The following is a 24418-nucleotide window of genomic DNA, read 5'->3' as shown; positions in this document are numbered from 1 at the left end:
AAGCAGCTGAAGAAGAAATGAAATCACTTCAAGAAAATAAAACTTGGTCACTAACAGAACTCCCTCCTGGTCACAAAACCATTGGAAGCAAATGGACTTTTAAAGTGAAATATGATACAGAAGGAAACATCCATAGATACAAAGCAAGATTAGTTGCCAAGGGATTTATTTATTTATTCTGTATATCTTTTGTTTTTATCTTGTGTTCTGTGTTTATAAGACTTTTCTATCTGTAGTAAAATATATTTTTTAAACAGTTGGTTACATAAAAGTTAGTTTTATTGTTTCTTACTTTTTATTAGTTATTTTGGCTCCTCCCTGATATCTCTGTAAGGTAATACAATGCAGGATTGGGTATTAGGGGACATTTCTCGGGGCTGCAGTTCCTCTGAACTCCACAAGATGGTGATCTCATTTCTGCTAACCAGACAGGACTTCTCTATGGAATGCAGACAGGAAGTGATGTCAGGAACAGACAGGAAGTGATGTCAGGAACAGACAGGAAATGATGTCAGGAACAGACAGGAAGTGATGTGGAATAAAGACAGACTGTGCCATGCGGTGTGAAGGAGATCGGAGACATTGCAGAAAGTAGCAGCAGAGGAGGTAATAAGATGTTGTGTTCTATTTACACCCAGTAACCCCCCGTCATGTCCGTCCTCTTCCTCCATAGTCATGTGACGTCTTTTATTTCCAGCAGATGATACACATCAAAATTTAGAAGGACACAAGGACCTCTACAAGTAAGTCATGATGGAGGACCACCAGAGAGGACACAAGGACCTCTACAAGGACTTCATAATGGAGGACCACCAGAGAGGACAGAAGGACCTCTACAAGGACGTCATGATGGAGGACCACCAGAGAGGACACAAGGACCTCTACAAGGACGTCATGATGGACAATCAGCCGCCCCTCACATCACCGGGTAAGAGGAGACTTTATTGTAAAGGAGAGAGCAGTACGGAGGATCCACCTAGATCCCCCATCATCTGATAAACACATAGAAACAATGGATTCAGTCAGTGTGTGTGTTTCCTACAGATGGATCCAGTCATGGGAACCCACCAGAGAGATGTCCCCGTCCTCTGTATTCCCGGGATTCCACACAGGAAGGTCACACCATCCCTCACCATCATCAGGTAGATGAGGAACAATCACTGATAGCATCATTAGGATCTGTAAATTATCTGCATTGTTACCATTGATGTCATTTTTATTATATATTCAGAGTGGAAACCTGAGAGATCCTGAAGTTGAAGTTAAAGAAGAGATAAAAGAGGAGGAGGATGGGGGGATGGAGGAGTCAGAGATTCCAGAAGGACACCAAGATCTGTACCAGGACACCATGGTGGAGTCATCCAGCTACAGGAATCTACCAGAGAGATGTCCCCGTCCTCTGTATTCCCGGGATTCCACACAGGAAGGTCACACCATCCCTCACCATCATCAGGTAGGTGGATCAAGTTATGGGAACCCACCAGAGAGATGTCCCCGTCCTCTGTATTCCCAGGATTCCACACAGGAAGGTCACACCATCCCTCACCATCCTCAGGTAGATGTGTATAAATTATAACTATTAGTGATTGTTCCTCAAGGGTGTTTGTTACATTGAATTTCTTTTTGAACGTTTAGAGTGGAATCCTCGGGGATGATAATATTGTTAAAGAAGAGTATAAAGAGGAGTATGGAGTGATGGAGGAGTTTTCAGAAGGACACAAGGATATGATGGAGCCACCTAATACCAGGAACCCACCAGAGAGATGTCCCCGTCCTCTGTATTCCTGGGATTCCACACAGGAAGGTCACACCATCCCTCACCATCATCAGGTAGATGGATCCAGTCATGGGAACCCACCAGAGAGATGTCCCCATCCACTGTATTCCTGGGATTCCACACAGGAAGGTCACACCATCCCTCACCATCATCAGGTAGATTATTATTATACAGGATTTATATAGCGGCAGAAGGTTTGCTCAGCGCTGTACATTATAGTGGGGACAGAACATGAGACAATACAGTAACAATACAATACACGAGGGGTGCGAGGGCCCTGATCCTTGGAGCTTACAATCTAGAAGGGAGGGGGTAGAGGTACAGGAGAAAGTGGCTGTGGGGGATGGAGTGGTAGGAGGAGTGGAGGAGATCGGCTGTTAGGTGAGGGTGGGGTAGGCTTCCCTGAAGAGATGGGTTTTCAGGGTGCGCCTGAAGGTAAGGAGGGTAGGTGACAGTCTGATGGATTGGGGTAGTGAGTTCCAGAGGATGGGGGAAGTCCTGGAGTTGGGAGTGGGAGGAGGAGACCAGGGAGCTAGAAAGTAGGAGGTCTTGTGAGGAGCGAAGAGTACGGGTTGGGTGGTATTTGGGTATCAGGTCGGTGAGGTAGTTTGGGGCGGAGTTATGAATGGCATTGTATGTCAATGTTAGGAGGTTGAATTTAATGAGTTGGGCAATCTGGAGCCAGTGGAGGGAATGACAGAGGGGGGTGGAGGACACTGAGTGGAGGGAATGACAGAGGGGGGTGGAGGACACTGAGTGGAGGGAATGACAGAGGGGGGTGGAGGACACTGAGTGGAGGGAATGACAGAGGGGGGTGGAGGACACTGAATGGAGGTCAGTGGAGGGAATGACAGAGGGGGGTGGAGGATACTGAATGGAGGCTAGTGGAGGGAATGACAGAGGGGAGTAGAGGACACTGAGTGGAGGCTAGTGGAGGGAATGACAGAGGGGGGTGGGGGACACTGAATGGAGGCCAGTGGAGGGATTGGCAGAGGGGGGTGGAGGACACTGAATGGAGGCCAGTGGAGGGATTGGCTGAGGGGGGTGGAGGACACTGAGTGGAGGCCAGTGGAGGGAATGGGAGAGAGGGGTGGAGGCCTTTGAAGGGATTGGCAGAGAGGGGGTGGAGGACACTGAATGGAGGCCAGTGGAGGGAATGACAAGGGGGTTTAGAGGACACTGAATGGGGGCCAGTGGAGGGAATGACAGAGAGGGGTGGAGGACACTGAGTGGAGGGAATGACAGAGGGGGGTGGCAGAGCGGTTGGTGAGGTGGATGAGTCTGGCCGCTGAGTTCAGGATAGACTGAAGCGGGAATAGTCGGTGCGGAGGGATGGCCGGTGCGGAGGGGAGGCCGGTGGTGCGGGAAGCTGGTGAGGAGGGAGGCCGGTGGTGCGGGATGGCCGGTGAGGAGGGATGGTAGGTGGTGCGGGAGGCCGGTGAGGGGGGAGGCCGGTGAGGAGGGATGGCCGGTGGTGCGGGAGGCCGGTGAGGAGGGGCTGGCCACTGAGTTCAGGATAGCCGGTGAGGAGGGATGGCCGGTGAGGAGGGATGGCCGGTGGTGCGGGAGGCCGGTGATGAGGGAGGCCGGTGAGGAGGCAGTTGCAGTAGTCCACACGTGAGATGATAATGGGGTAGATGATGACAATTATTGGTAGGTGGGATTTATACTCGGCATGTTTGTTACAATGAATGTTTTATTATATCTCTCAGAGTGGAATCCTCGGGGATGAGAATATTGATGGTAAAGAAGAGTATAAAGAGGAGGATGAGGAGGATGGAGTGATGGAGGAGTTTTCAGAAGGACACAAGGAGATGATGGAGCCACCTAATACCAGGAAGCCACCAGAGAGATGTCCCCGTCCTCTGTATTCCCGGGATTCCACACAGGAAGGTCACACCATCCCTCACCATTGCAAGGTTGGTGGGATGGAGCATCTAGAACATGGATTCATACAGACAATGTGTGGAGTTTCTGTGACCTTCTATCTTCCAGATGATATTTCCTCTCCTTCTCTTGATGTAGAGTGGAGATCCAATCGATATAGAATTTGAGGTGGAAGCAGAAGAAGAAGAGGCGTATGTGAGGGATGATCAGCAGTCTATGGAGGAGGATGGAATAACGGGGACATTTATAGAGGACACTCCTACAGAGATCAGCACAGGTGGGTCATGAACACCAAATCCATTCCTCCACCCATACTGCTCACTGATTGGTCCAGAGTAGGGCGGGGGCGGGGTGATATCAGCCTGTAATACATCAGAAGAAACAATGCCGTCCCGATTGATCCGGTAAACGTATCTGGATTATATCTGCGACTCACTTCAATAAAAGCGTGGATTGTAAACCTGAAATACTGGAACTCAGAAAAAATGGCGGCTGACTGGCGCATTACCGCCTACAAAGTGGTTCCTTCCATCCCATGCGGAGTCATGTGACCTACAAACCTTAAATGCCATGTTGTATGTATTAGATCACACGGGTCATAGAAAGGTTGTCATTCACATGGTGGACCTGTTGTAATCATAGAGGGGAGTGGAGGCCAGTGGAGGGAATGACAGAGGGGGGTGGAGGTCAGTGGAGGGATTGGCAGAGAGGGGTGGAGGCCAGTGGAGGGATTGGCAGAGGGGGATGGAGGGATTGGCAGAGAGGAGTGGAGGTCAGGGGAGGGATTGGCAGAGATGGGTGGAGGGATTGGCAGAGGGGGGTGGAGGACACTGAATGGAGGTCAGTGGAGGGATTGGCAGAGGGGGGTGCAGGACACTGAATGGAGGCCAGTGGAGGGATTGGCAGAGGGGGGTGGAGGTCAGTGGTGGGAATGAAAGAGGGGGGTGGAGGTCAGTGGAGGGATTGGCAGAGGGGGGTGGAGGACACTGAATGGAGGCCAGCGGAGGGATTGGCAGAGGGGGGTGCAGGACACTGAATGGATCCCCCCTTATGTATTATACATGGAGATCATATCCCCCTTATGTATTATACATGGAGATCATATCCCCCCTTATGTATTATACATGGAGATCATATCCCCCCTTATGTATTATACATGGAGATCATATCCCCCACTTATGTATTATACATGGAGATCATATCCCCCCTTATGTATTATACATGGAGATCATATCCCCCTTATGTATTATACATGGAGATCATATCCCCCCTTATGTATTATACATGGAGATCATATCCCCCACTTATGTATTATACATGGAGATCATATCCCCCCTTATGTATTATACATGGAAATCATATCCCCCCCCTTATGTATTATACATGGAGATCATATCCCCCCTTTATGTATTATATATGGAAATCATATCCCCCCTTTATGTATTATACATGGAAATCATATCCCCCCTTTATGTATTATACATGGAGATCATATCCCCCCTTTATGTATTATACATGGAGATCATATCCCCCCTTATGTATTATACATGGAGATCATATCCCCCCCCTTATGTATTATACATGGAGATCATATCCCCCCCCTTATGTATTATACATGGAGATCATATCCCCCCCTTATGTATTATACATGGAAATCATATCCCCCTTTATGTATTTTATACATGGAAATCATATCCCCTCTTTATGTATTATACATGGAAATCATATCCCCCCTTATGTATTATACATGGAGATCATATCCCCCCCCTTATGTATTATACATGGAGATCATATCCCCCCTTTATGTATTATACATGGAGATCATATCCCCCCTTATGTATTATACATGGAGATCATATCCCCCCTTATGTATTATACATGGAGATCATATCCCCCCTTATGTATTGTACATGGAGATCATATCCCCCCTTATGTATTGTACATGGAAATCATATCCCCCCTTATGTATTGTACATGGAAATCATATCCCCCCTTATGTATTTTATACATGGAAATCATATCCCCCCTTTATGTATTTTATACATGGAAATCATATCCCCTCTTTATGTATTATACATGGAGATCATATCCCCCCCTTATGTATTATACATGGAGATCATATCCCCCTTATGTATTATACATGGAGATCATACCCCCCCTTATGTATTACACATGGAGATCATATCCCCCCTCATGTATTATACATGGAGATCATACCCCCCCTTATGTATTACACATGGAGATCATATCCCCCCTTATGTATTACACATGGTGATCATATCCCCCCTTATGTATTATACATGGAGATCATATCCCCCCTTATGTATTATACATGGAGATCATATCCCCCCTTATGTATTGGGATTTTTAATATCAGACCCTATATTGTTTATTATTATTATTATTATACAGTATTTATAAAGCGCCAATAGTTCGCTCAGCGCTGTACATTACAAAGGGGGACAGAACATGTGACAGAACAATACAATACAATACAAAACATGAGGGGATCGAGGGCCCTGCTCTTTCGAGCTTACAATCTAGAAGGGAGGGGATGGTGGCACAGGAGGAGATAGCTGTGGGGGATGGAGTGGTAGGAAGAGTGGAGGAGGTCGGCAAGTTAGCAGGGGGTGGGGTAGGCTTCCCTGAAGAGGTGGGTTTTCAGGGTGCGCCTAAAGGAGAGAAGAGTAGGTGATAATCTGATGGGTTGGGGCAGGGAGTTCCAGAGGATGGGTGACACCCTGGAGAAGTCCTGGAGGCGGGCATGGGAGGAGGAGACCAGGGAACTAGAGAGAAGGAGGTCTTGTGAGGAGCGGAGTGTGCGTGATGGGCGGTACTTGGATATTAGGTCAGTGATGTAGTTCGGGGCAGTATGGTGGACAGCTTTGTACGTCAGTGTTAGGATTTTGAATTTGATCCGTTGCGCAATCGGAAGCTAGTGGAGGGATTGGCAGAGGGGGGTGGAGGCAAGTGGAGGGATTGGCAGAGGGGGGTGGAGGCAAGTGGAGGGATTGGCAGAGGGGGGTGGAGGCAAGTGGAGGGATTGGCAGAGGGGGGTGGAGGCAAGTGGAGGGATTGGCAGAGGGGGGTGGTGGAGACAGAGCGGTTAGAAAGGTGAATGAGTCTGGCAGCCGTATTCAGGATGGACTGAAGCGGGGATAGCCAGCGGTGAGGCAGGCCAGTGAGGAGGGAGTTGCAGTAGTCGAGTCGTGATATGATGAGGGAGTGGATGAGCTGTTTAGTGGTTTCTGGGGTTAGGAACGTGCGGATTTTGGTGATGTTGCGGAGGTGGAGTCTGCATGTTGCGGAGGTGGAGTCTGCATGTTGCGGAGGTGGAGTCTGCATGTTGCGGAGGTGGAGTCTGCACGAGTTTGTTAAAGATTGGACTTGGGGCTGGAAGGATAGGTTGGAGTCCAGAATGACACCAAGTACTCTGGCCTGCAGGGCGGGTTTGATGGTAGCGTTGTTGGATGTGACGGAGAAGTCAATGGGGGGTGGTGTCCGGGCTGGGGGGGAAGACAAGAAACTCGGTTTTGGAGAGGTTCAATTTAAGGAAGTGGAGCGACATCCAGTCTGATATGTCGCTCAGTAGGTGTGTGATTCAGGCGGAAACCGAGGGGGTGAGGTGGGGGGTTGAGAGATAGATTTGTGTGTCATCGGCATAGAGGTGGTAGTTGAAGCTGTGAGAGTGTATGAGTTGGCCAAGGGAGGAGGTGTAGATGGAGAAGAGAAGGGGCCCGAGGACAGAGCCTTGAGGGACCCCAACAGAGAGGGGGAGTGAGGGGGAGGTGGTAGCATTATAGGGAGCGCTGAAAGAGCATTGTGACAGGTAGGATGAGAGCCAGGAGAGAGCAGAATCTCTGAGGCCGAGGGAGTGTAGTTTTTTGAGGAGGAGGGGGTGGTGGACTGTGTCGAAGGCCGCAGAGAGGTCAAGGAGTAGGAGCACTGAATAATGGCCATTAGCTTTGGCGGTTAGAAGGTCGTTGGAGAGTTTGAGTAAGGCAGTTTCGGTGGAGTGTAGGGGACGGAAGCCGGACTGTAGGGGATCGAGGAGGTTGTTGTCGTTGAGGTGAGAGCATAGGCGGGTGTAGACTAGGCGCTCGAGGAGTTTAGATGTAAATGGGAGCAGGGAGATGGGTCTGAGGCTGTTCGGGTCATTGGGGTCCAGGGAGGGCTTTTTAAGTATGGGGATGATGTGTGCATGTTTCAGAGGGGAGGGGAAAGTGCTGGAGGAGAGGGAGAGATTAAAGATGTGGGTGAGGGAGCGTAGGATGGAGGGGGAGGGAGGTCGTAGGAGTTGTGAGGGGATAGGGTCGAGGGGGCAGGTGGTGAGGCGGGCATCAGAGAGGATCTTGGAGACTTCCTCGATGGTAGTAAGGTCAAAGGTGCGGAGTGTTGGGGGAGCTTCAGTATGAGGAATGTAGGGTGGGGTGGAAGTGGAGGTCAGAGCAGTGGTGGGGCCATGGGAGAGGGGTGATGAGGGGGTAGCTGAGTGAGGGTGAAGGGGGTTGGAGAGAGTTTGAGCAGCGATGAAGTCCCTGCGGGTTATGTTGAGGGAGAGGGGGGATGAGGGGGTAGCTGTGTGAGAGGGGACGGGTTGAGAGGGCGTGTGAGTTGCGGTAATGTCCTTGCGAATTGTGTCAATCTAGTTTTTGAAGTGATTGGCAATCTCAAGGGCAGTGAGTGAGGTGCTGGGTGGAGGTGGGGGTGGCGAGAGTAGAGAGTTAAAGGTGGAGAAGAGTCGGCGAGGATTGGAGGAGAGGGCCTTGATGAGGGTCAGGAAGTAGGCTTGTTTGGCTGCGTGGAGGGAGGAGGTGTAGGTGTGGAAGGGAGATTTGTAGCGGGTGAAGGCTTGTTGGGATTTGGTTTTGCACCATAGTCGCTCCAGGGCACGACTGTGTCGTTTGAGGGTTTTGGTGTGATCAGTCTGCCAGGGCTGGAGCGGTCGGGGTCTGATGTTGCGTGTGGTTAAAGGCGCTAGTGAGTCAAGGGCTGTTGAGAGCGCATTGTTGTAGGCAGTCATAGCCAAGTCGGGGCAGGACAGGGGGAGGATGCTGTCATGGAGTTGATCAGCTGCAGAGTGGAGGGAGGCAGGGTTAAGGTTGCGGAGGTTACGGCTGGTAGTAGTGTGACATTTGGAGGGGTAGGCGTTGGAGGACGAGGAGATAGAGAAGGTGATCAGGTTGTGGTCAGAGAGAGGGAAGGGGGTGTTCGTGAGGTTGTGGGGAGCGCAGCATAAATATATTAATAAGTAAGGGTCCCAACACTGAGCCTTGGTGTACCCCACTAATAACACTGACCCTTGGGGTACACCACTGACACCCCCAGACCATGCAGAGTATGAATCATTAACCACTACTCTCTGAATACGATCTTTCAGCCAGTTTTCATTTATATTCGGATTTTTCCAGCCCATAGACTTTACCTTACACATTAGCCGTGTGTGGGGAACCGTGTCCAAGTATACCACGTCCCCCGCCACCCCTCTGTCCGAGTATGCCACGTCCACCGCCACCCCTCTGTCCGAGTATGCCACGTCCACCGCCACCCCTCTGTCGGGGTATGCCACGTCCACCGCCACCCCTCTGTCCAAGTATACTACGTCCCCCGCCTCCCATCTGTCAGCTTCCACTGATTACAGAATACTAATATTGAGAGTCCTGACCCTTATACTATATAACTTGTACATTCCATACTCCTGACCCCTGCACTATATACTCCGTGTTGTACATTACATCCTCCTGACCCCTGCGCTATATACTCTATGTTATACATTACATCCTCCTGACCCCTGCGCTATATACTCCATGTTGTACATTACATACTCCTGACCCCTGCACTATATACTCCATGTTGTACATTACATACTCCTGACCCCTGCACTATATACTCCGTGTTGTACATTCCATCCCCCTGACCCCTGCACTATATACTCTGTGTTGTACGTTACATCCTCCTGACCCCTGCACTATATATGCCGTGTTGTACATTCCATCCTCCTGACCCCTGCACTATATACTCCATGTTGTACGTTACATACTCCTGACCCCTGCTCTCCCCCTCCCCCCACTGCTATATATACACATAATCTGGATACTCTTTTGTTCCCCCCATTTCCTCCCAGCTGGACATTTTATATTGGATGATGTGATTGGAGCACAGACTTTTACATGGTGATAATAATGTGATAACATCCTCCAATCAGAAAGTGATAATGAGGGAGGAGTCAATACCCCAATGAGGGTGGTCTTCAGGATGAGGGAGGAGTCAATACCCCAATGATGGTGGTCTTCAGGATGAGGGAGTAGTCAATACCCCAATGATGGTGGTCTTCAGGGTCAGGATGAGGGAGGAGCAAATACCCCAATGATGGTGGTCTTCAGGGTCAGGATGAGGGAGGAGCCAATATCCCAATGATGGTGGTCTTCAGGATGAGGGAGGAGTCAATATCCCAATGATGGTGGTCTTCAGGGTCAGGATGAGGGAGGAGCCAATACCCCAATGATGGTGGTCTTCAGGGTCAGGATGAGGGAAGAGTCAATACCCCAATGAGGGTGGTCTTCAGGATGGGGGAGGAGTCAATACCCCTGTAACAGAAGCGTAGGCAGAACAGAGCACACGGAGAAGATGGGGAACACACAAACTTTATTGAAGCAACAAATTGACAGACACTCAATAGGGAAATGGCAGGGAGCGTGATGTGTGCGCAAACCAGGGACTATTCCAGGCACGGGGGGGGGGTCTTCAGTGACAGGCAGGCAATCTCCCCCCCTCGACTTGGGGCCTCAGCTGAGCTCCCTCCGTGACTGGACAGCGGATTGGAGACTCGGGCAACAGGTGGCAACCTACCACTGGGCAGGGGATTCGGGCAACAGACGGCAACCTACCACTGGGCAGGGGCCTCAGACAACAGACGGCAACCTACCACTGGGCAGGAGACTCGGGCAACAGACGGCAATCTACCACTGGGCAGGAGACTCGGGCAACAGACGGCAATCTACCACTGGGCAGGGGTCTCGGGCAACAGACGGCAACCTACTACTGGGCAGGGGCTTCAGGCAACAGGCGGCAACCTACCACTGGGCAGGGGCCTCGGGGACTCAACGGGACTCTAGCTGTGGAGGCTGGCCACAGCACAGCTCCCACCCAGCTTTCTAGGGTCATTGGGTTCACAGGGACTCAACAGGTAGCGATGGCTCAAGCACTCAGGGGCACCACAGGTAGCTATACTCTGGGCATGCCACCAGGACATGGGTGATCAGTGCACACACAGCGGGGCGGTTCGGAACACGGGTGGTCGGTGCACACATCGGGGACAGTTCAGAACATGGGTGGTCAGTGCACACAGCAGGAACTGTTCAGGACACGGGTGGTCAGTGCACACAGCAGGAACAGTTCAGGACACGGGTGGTCAGTGCGCACAACAGGAACAGTTCAGGACATGGGTGGTCAGTGCGCACAACAGGAACAGTTCAGGACACGGGTGGTCAGTGCGCACAACAGGAACAGTTCAGGACACTCACGGTAAGCAGCTTGTAGACCCTCAGCGGCAGGCGGCTCCAGACAGGGACGACCAGCGGTCAGCGTTCCAGGGACAACCAGCGATCAGCAGCTCCCAGGGCACTCAGCAGCAGACAGCCTCCAGGGACACGCAGCAATGGATAGTGTGCAGGGTCCCTCAGCCACAGCTCCCAGGGCACTCAGCATCAGGAAGGGTGCAAGGGTGCTCAGTAGACAGGCTTACAGACTGGCAGGGTCTCAGCTGTGGGGTCTGACCTTTGAGGAGAAGGCTCATGCAGAGCTGTGGAGACTCCCAACCCTGGGGTATTGTAGAGGGCTGCAGTCCTGACCTTTTGGGGGTCTGCAGAGTGCGCAGGGGGGATGGCTGGGGAGGCTCGGTCCCCCTCACCCGAGCCTCCCAACATCTTTCTGGGAGCAGGATGATTCTACCCACATGGCCAGGAACAAAAGGGAAGGCTGCTTCCTGTGTGGGTCTCTTGAAGATCATGTGGGACGCGGCTAAATTGCCTCGGCAACGGCTGGCCCAGCCCTGTCCATGGAAGCCCCACAGACCTAATGTACAAGGAGGAAGGGAGGGGTGGAGGGATATGGCGGGGGATGGGAGAGGCACTGGCAGTCTGTGACAACCCCAATGATGGTGGTCTTCAGGGTCAGGATCAGGGAGGAGTCAATACCCCAATGACGGTGGTCTTCAGGAGCAGGATGGGGGAGGAATCATTACCCCAATGATGGTGGTCTTCAGGGTCAGGATGGTGGAGAAGTCCATACCCCCATGACGGTGGTCTTCAGGATGAGGGAGGAGTCAATACCCCAATGATGGTGGTCTTCAGGGTCAGGATGAGGGAGGAGTCAATACACGAATGATAGTGGTCTTCAGGATGAGGGAGGAGTCAATACCCCAATGATGGTGGTCTTCAGGGTCAGGATGAGGGAGGAGTCAATACCCCAATGATGGTGGTCTTCAGGATGGGAGAGGAGTCAATACCCCAATGATGGTGGTCTTCAAGGTCAGGATGAGGGAGGAGTCAATACCCCAATGATGGTGGTCTTCAGGATGAGGGAGGAGTCAATACCCCAATGATGGTGGTTCTCAGGATGGGAGAGGAGTCAATACCCCAATGATGGTGGTCTTCAGGGTCAGGATGAGGGAGGAGTCAATACCCCAATGATGGTGGTCTTCAGGATGAGGGAGGACTCAATACCCCAATGATGGTGGTCTTCAGGATCAGTCCAGTCTTCATCTCTCGTCCTATAATCCCCTCATCACTGTCCCTCCTATAAAAGACAGTTCTGGTTGTTTCCTCACTCTCTGACTAAGGTCCATGAATAAAGAAATGACCTGGTAGGAGATCAGAGGAGCCATTTCCTAATTCCCTTGAGGGTGGAATTGTAAGCTCCTCAGAGACCAAGCTGCCTGATGTGGGTGGAGTCCTGGTTTGGGGGAACCAATCAGCTCCTGTCTAGTAATCCTCTTTGTCTTTGTATTTTAGTCCATGGCCGGGAGATGAGGAAAACCTCCGAGGATTGTCTCACTTTGTCTCCAGACTGGAAAGTAGAAGATGAGGACATCACACAGTATAGTCCAGGAGAAAACCCGGCTCCCTCCAATGTCCATCCGGCACCACCCAGTGTAGATGGACCATCGGATTCTTTATATCCTGAGGAACCTCAGACTGTGCGGGACCTGGCTGGCCTTCCAATAGGGAAGAGGTTCTCCTGTCCTGAGTGTGGGAAATGTTTCCAATATACAGTTGTGACCAAAATTATTCAACCCCCAATGCTGTAAAGGGGTTTAGGGACTATAGTGTACATTTGGAATTGTATTCAGAATCAAATCCTACAAGGACGTTGTAACTACCCAAATGCAACTAAAATGACATCAATTGTTTATGTAATACAGTAGTAAATGGTTCTTATGTGGTTTCTTCATTGCCACAATTATTCAACCCCTTAAAGACTACCACTCTGAAGAACAGAGGTTCATACAGGTGCTTTCCATCAGGTATTGAAAACACCTGTGGATGTCACCGAGCAGCAATCAAGCATAATAAGCACCAATTAGGCAGCTTTAAAATGACTGTGATACTCAGCTCCTTCTAGACATTTACTGGTGTGGTTACAAACATGGTGAAGGCAAGAGAATGGTCCAGGAAGACAAGAGAAGAGGTGATTTCTCTTCACAGGAAGGGCAATGGCTATAAGAAGATTGCAAAGATGTTAAACATACCAAGAGACACCTTAGGAAGCATCATTCGCAAATTCAAGGCAAAGGGCACTGTTGAAACGCTACCTGGTCGTGGCAGAAAGAAGATGCTGACTTCGACTGCTGTGCGCTACCTGAAGCGTAGAGTGGAGAGAAGTCCCCGTGTGACTGCTGAGGAACTGAGAAAAGATTTGTCAGATGTGGGTACAGAAGTTTCAGCCCAGACAATAAGACGCACACTGCGTAATGAAGGCCTCCGTGCCAGAACTCCCAGGCGTACCCCCTTGCTGTCTCCAAAGAATAAGAAGAGTCGACTGCAGTATGCCAAAAGCCATGTGGACAAACCACAAAAGTTGTGGGATAGTGTTCTGTGGACTGATGAAACAAAATTAGAACTGTTTGGGCCCATGGATCAACGCTATGTTTGGAGGAGGAAGAACAAGGCCTATGATGAAAAGAACACCTTGCCTACTGTGAAGCATGGTGGAGGGTCAATCATGCTTTGGGGCTGTTTTGCTTCTGCAGGTACAGGGAAGCTTCAGCGTGTGCAAGGTACCATGAATTCTCTTCAGTACCAGGAGATATTGGATGGAAACGTGATGCAGTCCGTCACACACCTGAGGCTTGGGAGACGTTGGACCTTTCAACAGGACAATGATCCCAAGCATACCTCCAAGTCCACTAGAGCATGGTTGCAGAGGAAAGGCTGGAACATTTTGGAGTGGCCATCGCAGTCACCAGACTTAAATCCGATTGAGAACCTCTGGTGGGACTTAAAGAAAGCAGTTGCAGTGTGCAAGCCTAAGAATGTGACTGAACTGGAGGCCTTTGCCCATGAAGAATGGGCGAAGATACCCGTAGATCGCTGCAAGACACTTGTGTCAAGCTATGCTTCACGTTTAAAAGCTGTTATAACTGTAAAAGGATGCTGTACTAAGTACTAAGATTGAATGTCACTTGGGGGTTGAATAAAACTGATAATGCTGTGAGCACAGAAAAGACATTTGTGGTTATTTCATTATAACTGTTATGTTATATTTGTCTGACCTACAAGTGCCTCTTTAATGTAAATGTAAGCAAGATGACTGAATGATCAAAAGCAATGTCAAACTGGCCAAAACACTCAATTTCAGTGGGGGTTGAATAATTTTGGTCACAACTGTAAATCCGTTCTTAAGGATCATATAAGAACTCACACGGGGGAGAAGCCGTATTCCTGTCCTGAGTGCGGGAAATGTTTCAAATTTAAAGCTAAACTAAATGTGCATATAAGATCTCACACGGGGGAGAAGCCGTATTGCTGTCCTGAGTGCGGGAAATGTTTCAAATTTAAATCTAATCTAAATGTGCATATAAGAGCTCACACGGGGGAGAAGCCGTATTCCTGTTCTGAGTGCGGGAAATGTTTTGTAGAAAAATCAACACTTATCATACATCAGAGGTCTCACCCGGGGGAGATGCCGTATTCCTGTCTTGAGTGTGGGAAATGTTTTCCTTATAAGTCCTATCTTTCCAGACATCAGAGATCTCATGCGGGAGAGAAGCCGTATTCCTGTCCTGAGTGCAGGAAATGTTTTTCTACAAAACAAACACTTACCGTACATCAGATGTCTCATACGGGGGAGAAGCCACATTCCTGTCCTGAGTGCGGGAAATGTTTCCGTCATAAATCCGGTCTTAATGTGCATATAAGATGTCACATGGAAGAGAAGCCGTGTTCCTGTCCTAAGTGTGGGAAATGTTTCCAATATAAATCCCTTCTTGAGGAGCATATAAGATCTCACACGCGGAAGAAGCTGTATTCCTGTCCTGAGTGCGGGAAATGTTTCCATTATAAATCCCATCTTAATTTGCATGAAAGATCTCACACGGGGGAGAAGCCATATTCCTGTCCTGAGTGCGGGAAATGTTTCCAATATAAATACAATCTTAATAGTCATGAATGATCTCACACGGGGGAGAAGCCGTATTCCTGTCCTGAGTGCGGAAAATGTTTCAAACGTAAATCTAAACTAAACGTGCATATAAGATCTCACACGGGGGAAAAGCCGTATTCTTGTTCTGAGTGCGGGAAATGTTTTGTAGAAAAATCAACACTTCTCACACATCAGAGGTCTCACACGGGGGAGAAGCCGTATTCCTGTGCTGACTGTGGGAAATGTTTTATAGCAAAATCAACACTTATCGTACATCAGAGGTCTCACACAGGGGAGAAGCCATATTCCTGTCCTGAGTGTGGGAAATGTTTTTCCTATAAGTCCTATCTTTCCAGACATCAGAGATCTCACACGGGAGAGAAGCCGTATTCCTGTCCTGAGTGCGGGAAATGTTTTTCACGGAAGTCCCATCTTCACACACATCAGAGGTCTCACACGGAGGAGAAGCCGTATTCCTGTCCTGAGTGCGGGAAATGTTTTTCACAGAAGTCCTATCTTCACACACATCAGAGGTCTCACACGGGGGAGAAGCCACTTTCCTGTCCTGAGTGCGGGAAATGTTTTTCAGATGATTCTAGTCTTTACACACATCAGAGATGTCACACGAGGGAAAAGCCGTATTCCTGTCCTGAGTGCGGGAAATGTTTTTCCTATAAGTCCAAACTTAACATACATCAGAGATCTCACACAGGAGAGAAGCCATATTCTTGTCCTGAGTGCGGGAAATGTTTTCCCTATAAGATCTATCTTTCCAGACATCAGAGATCTCACACGGGAGGGAAGCCGTATTCCTGTCCTTAGTGCGGGAAATGTTTTTCATATACTCGCAGTCTTTACAAGCATCAGAGATATCACACGGGGGAGAAGCCACTTTCCTGTCCTGTGGTGGAGATGTCCCTCACTGAAGTCCTGTCTTCCTGTACATCAGGGATTATATCGTGGTAGACAGATCAGACCGGGGTCAGTCCCTATTGGGGGGCGAAATGGGGAAAGATGGGGGGAGGGCTATGGCAGATGGTAAGAAGGTTCCCATGTTACAAACAGTGGAATTGGTACCATTTGTATGAAAATAAAAAATACACAAAATCCGTGTGAACAAGGTGTCAGTGGATGAAGGTGTCAGGGAATGGTGTCAATGAACGAGGTGTCAGGGAATGGACAAGGTGTCAGTGAATGAAGGAGGTGTCAGTGAATGGAGGAGGTGTCAGTGAATGAAGGAGGTGTCAGTGAATGGAGGAGGTGTCAGTGAATGGAAGTGTTTGTTCCCCAATGCCAGAAGTCTGCCCAGCACAATAGGTGAGTTGGAAGGTTTGGTGAATGAAGAGAACTAGGATTGGATTGGTATTGCTGAATCTTGGCTTCATTCCTCACATGACTGGGCCATTCATATTCCTGGCTAGGTTCTCTTTTGGAGTGACGGGGGAAATAGGACAGGGGGTGGAGTCTGGAATAGGAAAGGGGGTGGAATCTGTCTGGAATAGGAAAGGGGATGGAGTCTGTCTCTGTGAGAAGTGATCTCAGCGAGTGTGAGAGGACCTAGTTGATGGAGAGTGTGATGAGGTTGAAGTATTATGGGTGGAGCTGCACATGGGGGGCGGTACTACAAAGGTCATCATTGGAGTCTGTTATAGGCCTCCCAGTGTTAATAAGGAGGTGGAGACTACGCTCCTCCCACAGATGGAAAGGGCGGGGACAGTGATAATAACCAACCCCAACTAGGAATGATGCTCTGCTGGACTTGGTCATAGAGGCCCCAACTAGGAATGATGCTCGGCTGGACCTGGTCATAGAGGGCCAAACTAGGAATGATGCTCTGCTGGACTTGGTCATAGAGGCCTCAACTAGGAATGATGCTCTGCTGGACCTGGTCATAGAGACCCCAACTAGCAATGATGCTCTGCTGGACCTGTGTCATAGAGGCCCCAACTAGGAATGATGCTCTGCTTGACCTGTGTCATAGAGGCCCCAACTAGGAATGATGCTCTGCTGGACCAGTGTCATAGAGGTCCCAACTAGGAATGATGCTCTGCTGGACCTGGTCATAGAGGCCCCAACTAGGAATGATGCTCTGCTGGACCTGTGTCAAAAAGGTCCCAACTAGGAATGATGCTCTGCTGGACCTGGTCATAGGGGCCCCAACTAGGAATTATGCTCTGCTGGACCTGGTCATCTCCAACCATGCAGAGATTATTATGAATGTCCATATATAGAACATCTCGGTAGCCGTGACCATAACATGATTTCATTTATTGTTAGCTGTAAACAGCGAGCACATACGGGGAGAATAAAAACGCTCAACTTTAAGAGAGCTAATTCTCCAAGGCTGAGAGCTGCTCTCCAAGACTTAGAATGGGAGGAATATTGGCATCGATGAACACAACACAGAAATGGGAGTTCTTCACAAAGACTGTATGACCTGGATTTACTATTGTGCCTGGGCGCATGTCCGTGGGCGTCTCCTGTGTGTGGAGTCCTCTGACAGCCGGAACTCGGTGGCGTCTCCTGTGTGTGGAGTCCTCTGACAGCCAGCACTCGGTGGCATCTCCTGTGTGTGGAGTCCTCTGACAGCCGGTACTCGGTCACGTCTCCTGTGTGTGGATTCCTCTGACAGCCAGCACTCGGTGGCGTCTCCTGTGTGTGGAGTCCTCTGACAGCCGGCACTCGGTGGCGTCTCCTGTGTGTGGAGTCCTCTGACAGCCGGCACTCGGTGGCGTCTCCTGTGTGTGGAGTCCTCTGACAGACGGCACTCAGTCACGTCTCCAGTGTGTGGAGTCCTCTGACAGCCGGCAATCGGTGGCATCTCCTGTGTGTGGATTCCTCTGACAGCCGGCACTCGGTGGCGTCTCCTGTGGAGTCCTCTGACAGCCGGCAATCGGTGGCATCTCCTGTGTGTGGATTCCTCTGACAGCCGGCACTCGGTGGCGTCTCCTGTGGAGTCCTCTGACAGCCGGCACTCGGTGACTCGGCACTGTGTGTGACAACCAGCACTCGGCAGATCTTTATGGACTCTCATTGGATTTCCTTAGTTCTAGTGATTCTATTTTTGTTTCTTATCCTTTATAATTATTTCTGTGATGATTTTACTTATTTCAATATTTATTTTGACAGCTGAATGTAAAAATAAAGGTCTGCAAAAGAAAAAAAAACTGTGTGGGGTCCCCCCTCCCATCCATACCAAGCCCTTCAGGGGTCCCCCCTCCCATCCACACCAAGCCCTTCGGGGGTCCTCCCTCCCATCCACACCAAGCCCTTCGGGGGTCCCCCCTCCCATCCACACCAAGCCCTTCGGCTGTCCCCCCTCCCATCCATACCAAGCCCTTCAGGGGTCCCCCCTCCCATCCACACCAAGCCCTTTGGGGGTCCCCCCTCCCATCCACACCAAGCCCTTCGGGTCTGGTATGTATATTAATGGGTAACTCTACGCCGAAATAACAAAAAACAGTGTGGGGTTCCCCAAAAAATTCATACCAGACCCTTATCTGAGCATGCAGCCTGACAGGTCAGGAAATGGGGAGGACGAGCGAGCGCCCCCCGCCCTCCTGAACCATACCAGGTCACATGCCCTCAACATGGGGGGGTGCTTTGGGGCAGGGGGGCTCACCCCCAAAGCACCTTGTGCCTATGTTGATGGCGACAAGGACCTCTTCCCCACAACCCTGGCCGGTGATTGTGTGGGTCTGCGAGTGGGGGGCTTATCAGAATCTGGAAGCCCCCTTTAAAAAGTTTAAAGTTCAAGTTTAACAAACTTGACTGATTGATGTCACCAAGGAACCTTGATTAAGGTCATCAAGAAATCTTAACTGAGGTCACCAAAGAACCTGATTGATTGAGGTCAGCAAAGAACCTTGATTGATTGATGGCACCAAGGAAACTGGATTGATGTCACCAAGGAAACTTGATTGATGTCACCAAGGAAAGTTGATTAATGTCACCAAGGAAACTTGATTGATGTCACCAAGGAAACTTGATTGATGTCACCAAGAAATCTTGATTGATGTCACCAAGGAAAGTTGATTGATGTCACCAAGGAAACTTGATTGAGGTCACCAAGGAAACTTGATTGCTTGATGTCACCAAGGAAACTTGATTGATGTCACCAAGGAACCTTGATTGAGGTCACCAAGGAACCTTGATTGATGTCACCAAGAAACCTTGATTGATGTCACCAAGAAACCTTGATCGATGTCACCAAGGAACCTTGATTGATGTCACCAAGAAACCTTGATTGGTGTCACCAAGAAAACATGATTGATTGATGATGTCACCAAGAAAACTTGATTGAGCTCACCAAGAAAACTTGATTGATTGGTGTCACCAAGAAAACTTGATTGATTGGTGTCACAAAGGAACCTTGATTGCTGTCACCAAGAAAGAAAACTCCATTAGTGTAGCATCACTGATGTCACCAAGAAGAAAATTCCACAAAGTTAGAAAGCTAGCAAAAAAATAAGTAGACTTTTTTCTTCAGAGCTGAAGCATCCAACCACTTAAGATAATAGCAAAAAACAGAAGCTTGCTGGGAGCAGAAGGGGTTACACAGGGACTGGCTTATAGGTGTTCTGTTTGCTCGTGTCCAATACTGCTGAAACTCAGTTCCCGGGCATTTTGGTGCAAGCCCTGCAGCCCATTGAAGACACTGGGACTTTTGGAGACATCAAGCCATGAACAACGCCATGGACTCTGGCCTCACAGAGGTATGCCTGGGCAGCCACACTACTATAGTTAGCTAGGGGGAAAGATGTTGTTCATATTGAACTGTACACTGCAACCCATTCAGTGAAGGATCCTGGTCTGAAGGTATTCAAAGGAGTGAATAATGTTGGTTCTGGTGCATCTAAAGAACACGGGTGTGTATCGCACTGAGGGGTATAAAGTGACATTGTTATAAAAGGGTTAACTCGGCAAGACCAGGAGAGGAGTGTAGTTGCTATGGGTAACCAAGTAAAGGAACAAGCTACAAGCAACCAATTGTTAGGTGTGGTACCTGGTAAGGTGACATGTCCTCTGGTAGCGAGGGGCTCATTGTCTGGCTCCCTCTCTAGCGGTCGGCATCCAACAGAAACAAGATCCAAACTCCCCATTACAGAAATCTATGTCCTGGTCATGAGGTACGGGAAGGAAGGAGCATGCATGAGGTCCATGCTAGGTGCATGGTGGGACTCCATTCTGTTACTGGGAGTGAGGTAACAGAGGTACACTGGACTGGTGGAGTGGGCACAGGCTCAGCACGTCCCTCCTAATACAACATACAAGATACAGCATGTAGTGTCATGAGACAAGTCGCTTTTCAGAGGAACTCTGTGCTTTAATTCCCGCACTCAGTGAAGGTTCATCTCCAAGTCGGGGAACTGCCTTAGTGTTTGACTTTTCACATGACTGCGATCTCCACCTGGTCTCCGGACATCAATGAGCATGCTCCACCCGAAAGTGAGCAGGGCAAAGATGACCCTGCCCATAGGCGGCAGTATAACGTGCCTCCTGTGTCCCTCAATGGACAAGAAAGGAAAATACCTTAGTTGCTTAGAAGAAAGCTAGAGCCCCTGTCAGATTTTTATTTCTGTCTGCTCCTTGTAGAGTTCCCTGACTTCCTGATTGGTAAATTGTTGTCAGGAGGACAGGAAGTGTAGGAAAATCTCTCAAAGGAGCCCCAGATAGTAAAAACCTGACAGGAGTTCTAATCCTTCCCCACTCCATCCACAATTAATGGTTTGGTCTCCATTTGTAATTTAAATCTGCTTGACCAAGCCTACCTCTATGGTTACACCCTGAGTAGTAAGCCGGCCAAAACCCCGGACACCCCCCCACCCCCCCCCCCCACACACACATTCACCAGGATACAAATCATTGTCATGTATTGTGTGTTAGAAGGAACAGACACCTCTGATTGTGGACGGAGGTCTGATCTGACCCTATTTAATAAACACAACACAACTGACTCCATGTAAGTCGTCTGTCCAGTCACATCATCGATATATCTTGTCGTATACAATAAAGATTGTATAATTTGTGTCGGTGACTTTGTGCTGGGATAACATTGGTACTGTTGAAAAGCTAAGCGGTTATATAATGGGGATAGCTGGATCTGTGAGGTGCATTCATAGGCTTGCTGAGCGGATGTTTATACAAGATGGCTGCCGGGCCCCTCGTCCAGGAAGATGTCCCTTGGTGGGGAAATATCTTCTTATCTTCCAGGATTGTCCTCAGACACTCACTCATTACTCTTCTGGCCCCAGATAATATTAACAACAGAAAAATGACTCAAAATTCACCACAGAGAGGTTTTGCCCTTCTTATTGTACAAAAAAAATAAACAGGTTGAGTAGTTTGAGTCCCCCTAGAAGTCCACTTCCCCCTCGTACAGGAGGATTCCGCTGAACACTGTCAGAGGCTCATCAGAATGGGCCAACTTTCCGGTAACCAGGTCAATGCAGACGGTGTCACCCGCACTCAGCTTGTTTTCTACGAGGGGCTTCTTCTCCAGGCCTTCTGGTTGGTAGCCCTCAGAGTCCACTCTGGCAATGCCCAAGTTGGATTTGGAGTGCACAGCTTCAATCTTTTCATCTTTGTAGCTAGTCAAGATGGTACTAAAGATGTACCTGCCTTCTACTGGGGCAGTGAAGATACCTGGGAAGAAAACGAACATGGCTAGTTTGGGGCAATTCACCACAATATCTCTTCCTCTCCAAGCCACCACAGACAAGGACTTGCAGAAAATAATGTGGCCTGTACAAGGAAATAATCAGCCACTACTGCAACTCTTTATATAAGGTAGGCCACACCCACCACTGCAACTCTTTATATAAGGTAGGCCACACCCACCACTGCAACTCTTTATATAAGGTAGGCCACACCCACCACTGCATCTGTTTATATAACATAGGCCACACCCACCACTGTCATTCATTGGGTCAGAGAAAGTGTTTGCACCTGATGAATCCTCTTCCCACCTGCGGTAACCCTTGGTATACAGGCCCCACAAATCAGAGTCAGAAAGAAAGCCACAGTGACGTGTACCTGTGCAGCATACAACAGAACATTGAACAGGGATGTGAAGGGAACCCTATTGGTAATATTTCTTGGCCCTATGGGCACAATTCACTCCAGATTATCGCATGAGTTAAGGCAGTCACATGACCACATCTCGCATGCAATACTGAAAATGTCAATTCACTTTTGCTAGCATGCGGCATTTCCCATAAATCAGAAAAACACTCAGGAAATCAAACATAAAAAGGCCTTACACTGCGGTCACATCCAAGCCGATTTAGAAATTGTGCAATGTACAGTGAAGATGTCGATTTCCTCACGATTTGCAAGACATCTGACACCGATATCTATGCAAATCGCCACAAATGTAGTACATGTACTACTACAGAAATCAGTGTCGGAAACGCACCCATGTGACCCTCTAATAGCAGACAATAGGGTACGACTTGGCATACGATTTTCAAACCAACAACCCTAGCGTTGTGAGGCAGCAGTGCTAACCACTAATCCACGGAGCTGTTGAACACTAATCCTGCCTGTATTTCTGTGGTGTGAATCAATCCTAGGTCCCTGGGCAAGGTCAGTGTAACTACCAGATATCTCCCATGTGACACAAATGTTGTGCTATGTTACCAATTCACATGTATGTTGGTTGTATGTATCCCAATACAAAGGATTACAATACTAATACAGGCATACCTCGGGGTCCCAACGCCTCAGGGAATGTAATTTTCGGTTTACAAATGAAAATCCATTGAAAATAACGCCTCGGTGGACGGAGTGCGCATGCGCGGCCGGCGGGACGGACATGTCCCCATGAGGCTCCGTCTCCCCGTCGGGTGACGGCGCATTACAGCAGTGGGTCCCGGCCCACAACCACTCAAAGGGGATCCGATCCCCATGGCAACAACCCCGGGGTCCGATCCGCCCGGGTCTGAGGCGGATCCTCAGCGTCAGGCCGTGGGAATCTGACAGGGGACTGTGTCCCCACTGTGAGCTGGCCATAAGCCCGCCCGCCGCTGCACACAGCATACCGCGGTTGCGGTGAACAGAGAGAGAGCAGGAGGGGCTGAGCACAGTATAACATCCCCCCTCCTTAGCAAGCAGCAAAATGGTTAAAGGGGCACCCCAGCATCAGGTCCCCCCATCGACCAAAACTATTAAAGAGGCCTTGGCAAAGGCTTCCACAAAGATGGCCGCCGCTCCAACACGTGGAAGCAAGCAAGCAGCAGGGGTATATGCAGCCCTACAGGATCCGCAGCCCAGCCATCCCTGCACGTCTGAGGGTGAGTCCAACAATGAGACAGATGTCCCTGCACAAGCCCTGACACCTGACCTTACACCCCCTGACCTTTTATCATGATTTGAAAAAATGCTACACAAAGCTTTGAAGCAAACCTCGGACCGCATCACTGCCACACTTTCTAGGGAAATCCGTGAGCTAGGACAGCGCACTGCGGACCTAGAACAGAGGGTAGATGGTCTTGATGCTTCGCTTCAGACGCTTACGGATGACTAGAGATGAGCGAATTATTCAAAAATTCGATTCGGCTGATTCGCCGAATTTCAGGAAGAAATTTGATTCGATGCGAATTTATTCGCTACGAAGTTAACTTATAAAAAGGGTTTCTAGGCTTCAGAGAGCCTTTAAATTAGTGCAGAACACTGTACCTTTAATTTAAATGCCCTTGGAGATGAGGAAGGAGAAGGATAAGGATGAGAAGAAGGAGAAGGATGAGAAGAAGGAGAAGGATGAGAAGAAGGAGAAGGATGAGAAGAAGGAGAAGGAGAAGGAGAAGGATGAGAAGAAGGAGAAGGAGAAGGATGAGAAGATGGAGAAGGAGAAGGATGAGAAGAAGGAGAAGGAGAAGGATGAGAAGAAGGAGAAGGATGAGAAGAAGAAGAAGGATGAGAAGAAGAAGAAGGATGAGAAGAAGGAGAAGGATGAGAAGAAGGAGAAGGATGAGAAGAAGGATGAGAAGAAGGATGAGAAGAAGGAGAAGGATGAGAAGAAGGATGAGAAGAAGGAGAAGGATGAGAAGAAGGATGAGAAGAAGGAGAAGGATGAGAAGAAGGAGAAGGATGAGAAGCAGGATGAGAAGAAGG

At 49.3% G+C, this 24418-nt stretch overlaps 1 protein-coding gene and 1 pseudogene across 2 annotated transcripts; both read left to right on the top strand.

The window, feature by feature from the left end:
* Window positions 1-256: 256 nt before the first annotated feature.
* On the top strand, window positions 257-13369 carry LOC149449070 (uncharacterized). 2 transcript variants are annotated; one of them, XM_089693863.1, is made up of 8 exons: window positions 257-606; window positions 701-928; window positions 1045-1142; window positions 1232-1453; window positions 1636-1932; window positions 3490-3696; window positions 3803-3941; window positions 12676-13369. In XM_089693863.1, the coding sequence occupies exons 2-8, from the start codon at window positions 751-753 to the stop codon at window positions 12969-12971; spliced, it is 1437 nt and encodes a 478-aa protein (XP_089549989.1). In that variant the 5' UTR covers window positions 257-606; window positions 701-750; the 3' UTR covers window positions 12972-13369. The 2 variants fall into 2 exon arrangements, with proteins under 2 accessions (XP_089549989.1, XP_089549988.1); XM_089693862.1 differs by having other exon boundaries at window positions 698-928.
* Window positions 13370-14473: 1104 nt separating this feature from the next.
* On the top strand, window positions 14474-16725 carry LOC149449069 (uncharacterized; annotated as a pseudogene).
* The last annotated feature ends 7693 nt before the right edge of the window (window positions 16726-24418 follow it).

Source organism: Staurois parvus, unplaced genomic scaffold, assembly GCF_062004578.1.
Source record: "Staurois parvus isolate SC_StPar_1 unplaced genomic scaffold, SC_StPar_1.0 ptg000638l, whole genome shotgun sequence".
In the NCBI taxonomy this organism is placed as follows: Eukaryota; Metazoa; Chordata; class Amphibia; order Anura; family Ranidae; genus Staurois; species Staurois parvus.
This window is presented reverse-complemented; position numbering and strand designations above follow the sequence as displayed.

What these genes read in the sequence shown, in the direction of transcription:
- LOC149449070 (XM_089693863.1), top strand. Translation starts at nt 751, where the DNA reads ATGATGGAGGACCACCAGAGAGGACACAAGGACCTCTACAAGGACTTC. An exon ending in CCATCCCTCACCATTGCAAG is followed by an intron (nt 3,697 to 3,802) that starts GTTGGTGGGATG and finishes CTCTTGATGTAG; the next exon opens with AGTGGAGATCCAATCGATAT. An exon ending in TCCTACAGAGATCAGCACAG is followed by an intron (nt 3,942 to 12,675) that starts GTGGGTCATGAA and finishes TTTGTATTTTAG; the next exon opens with TCCATGGCCGGGAGATGAGG.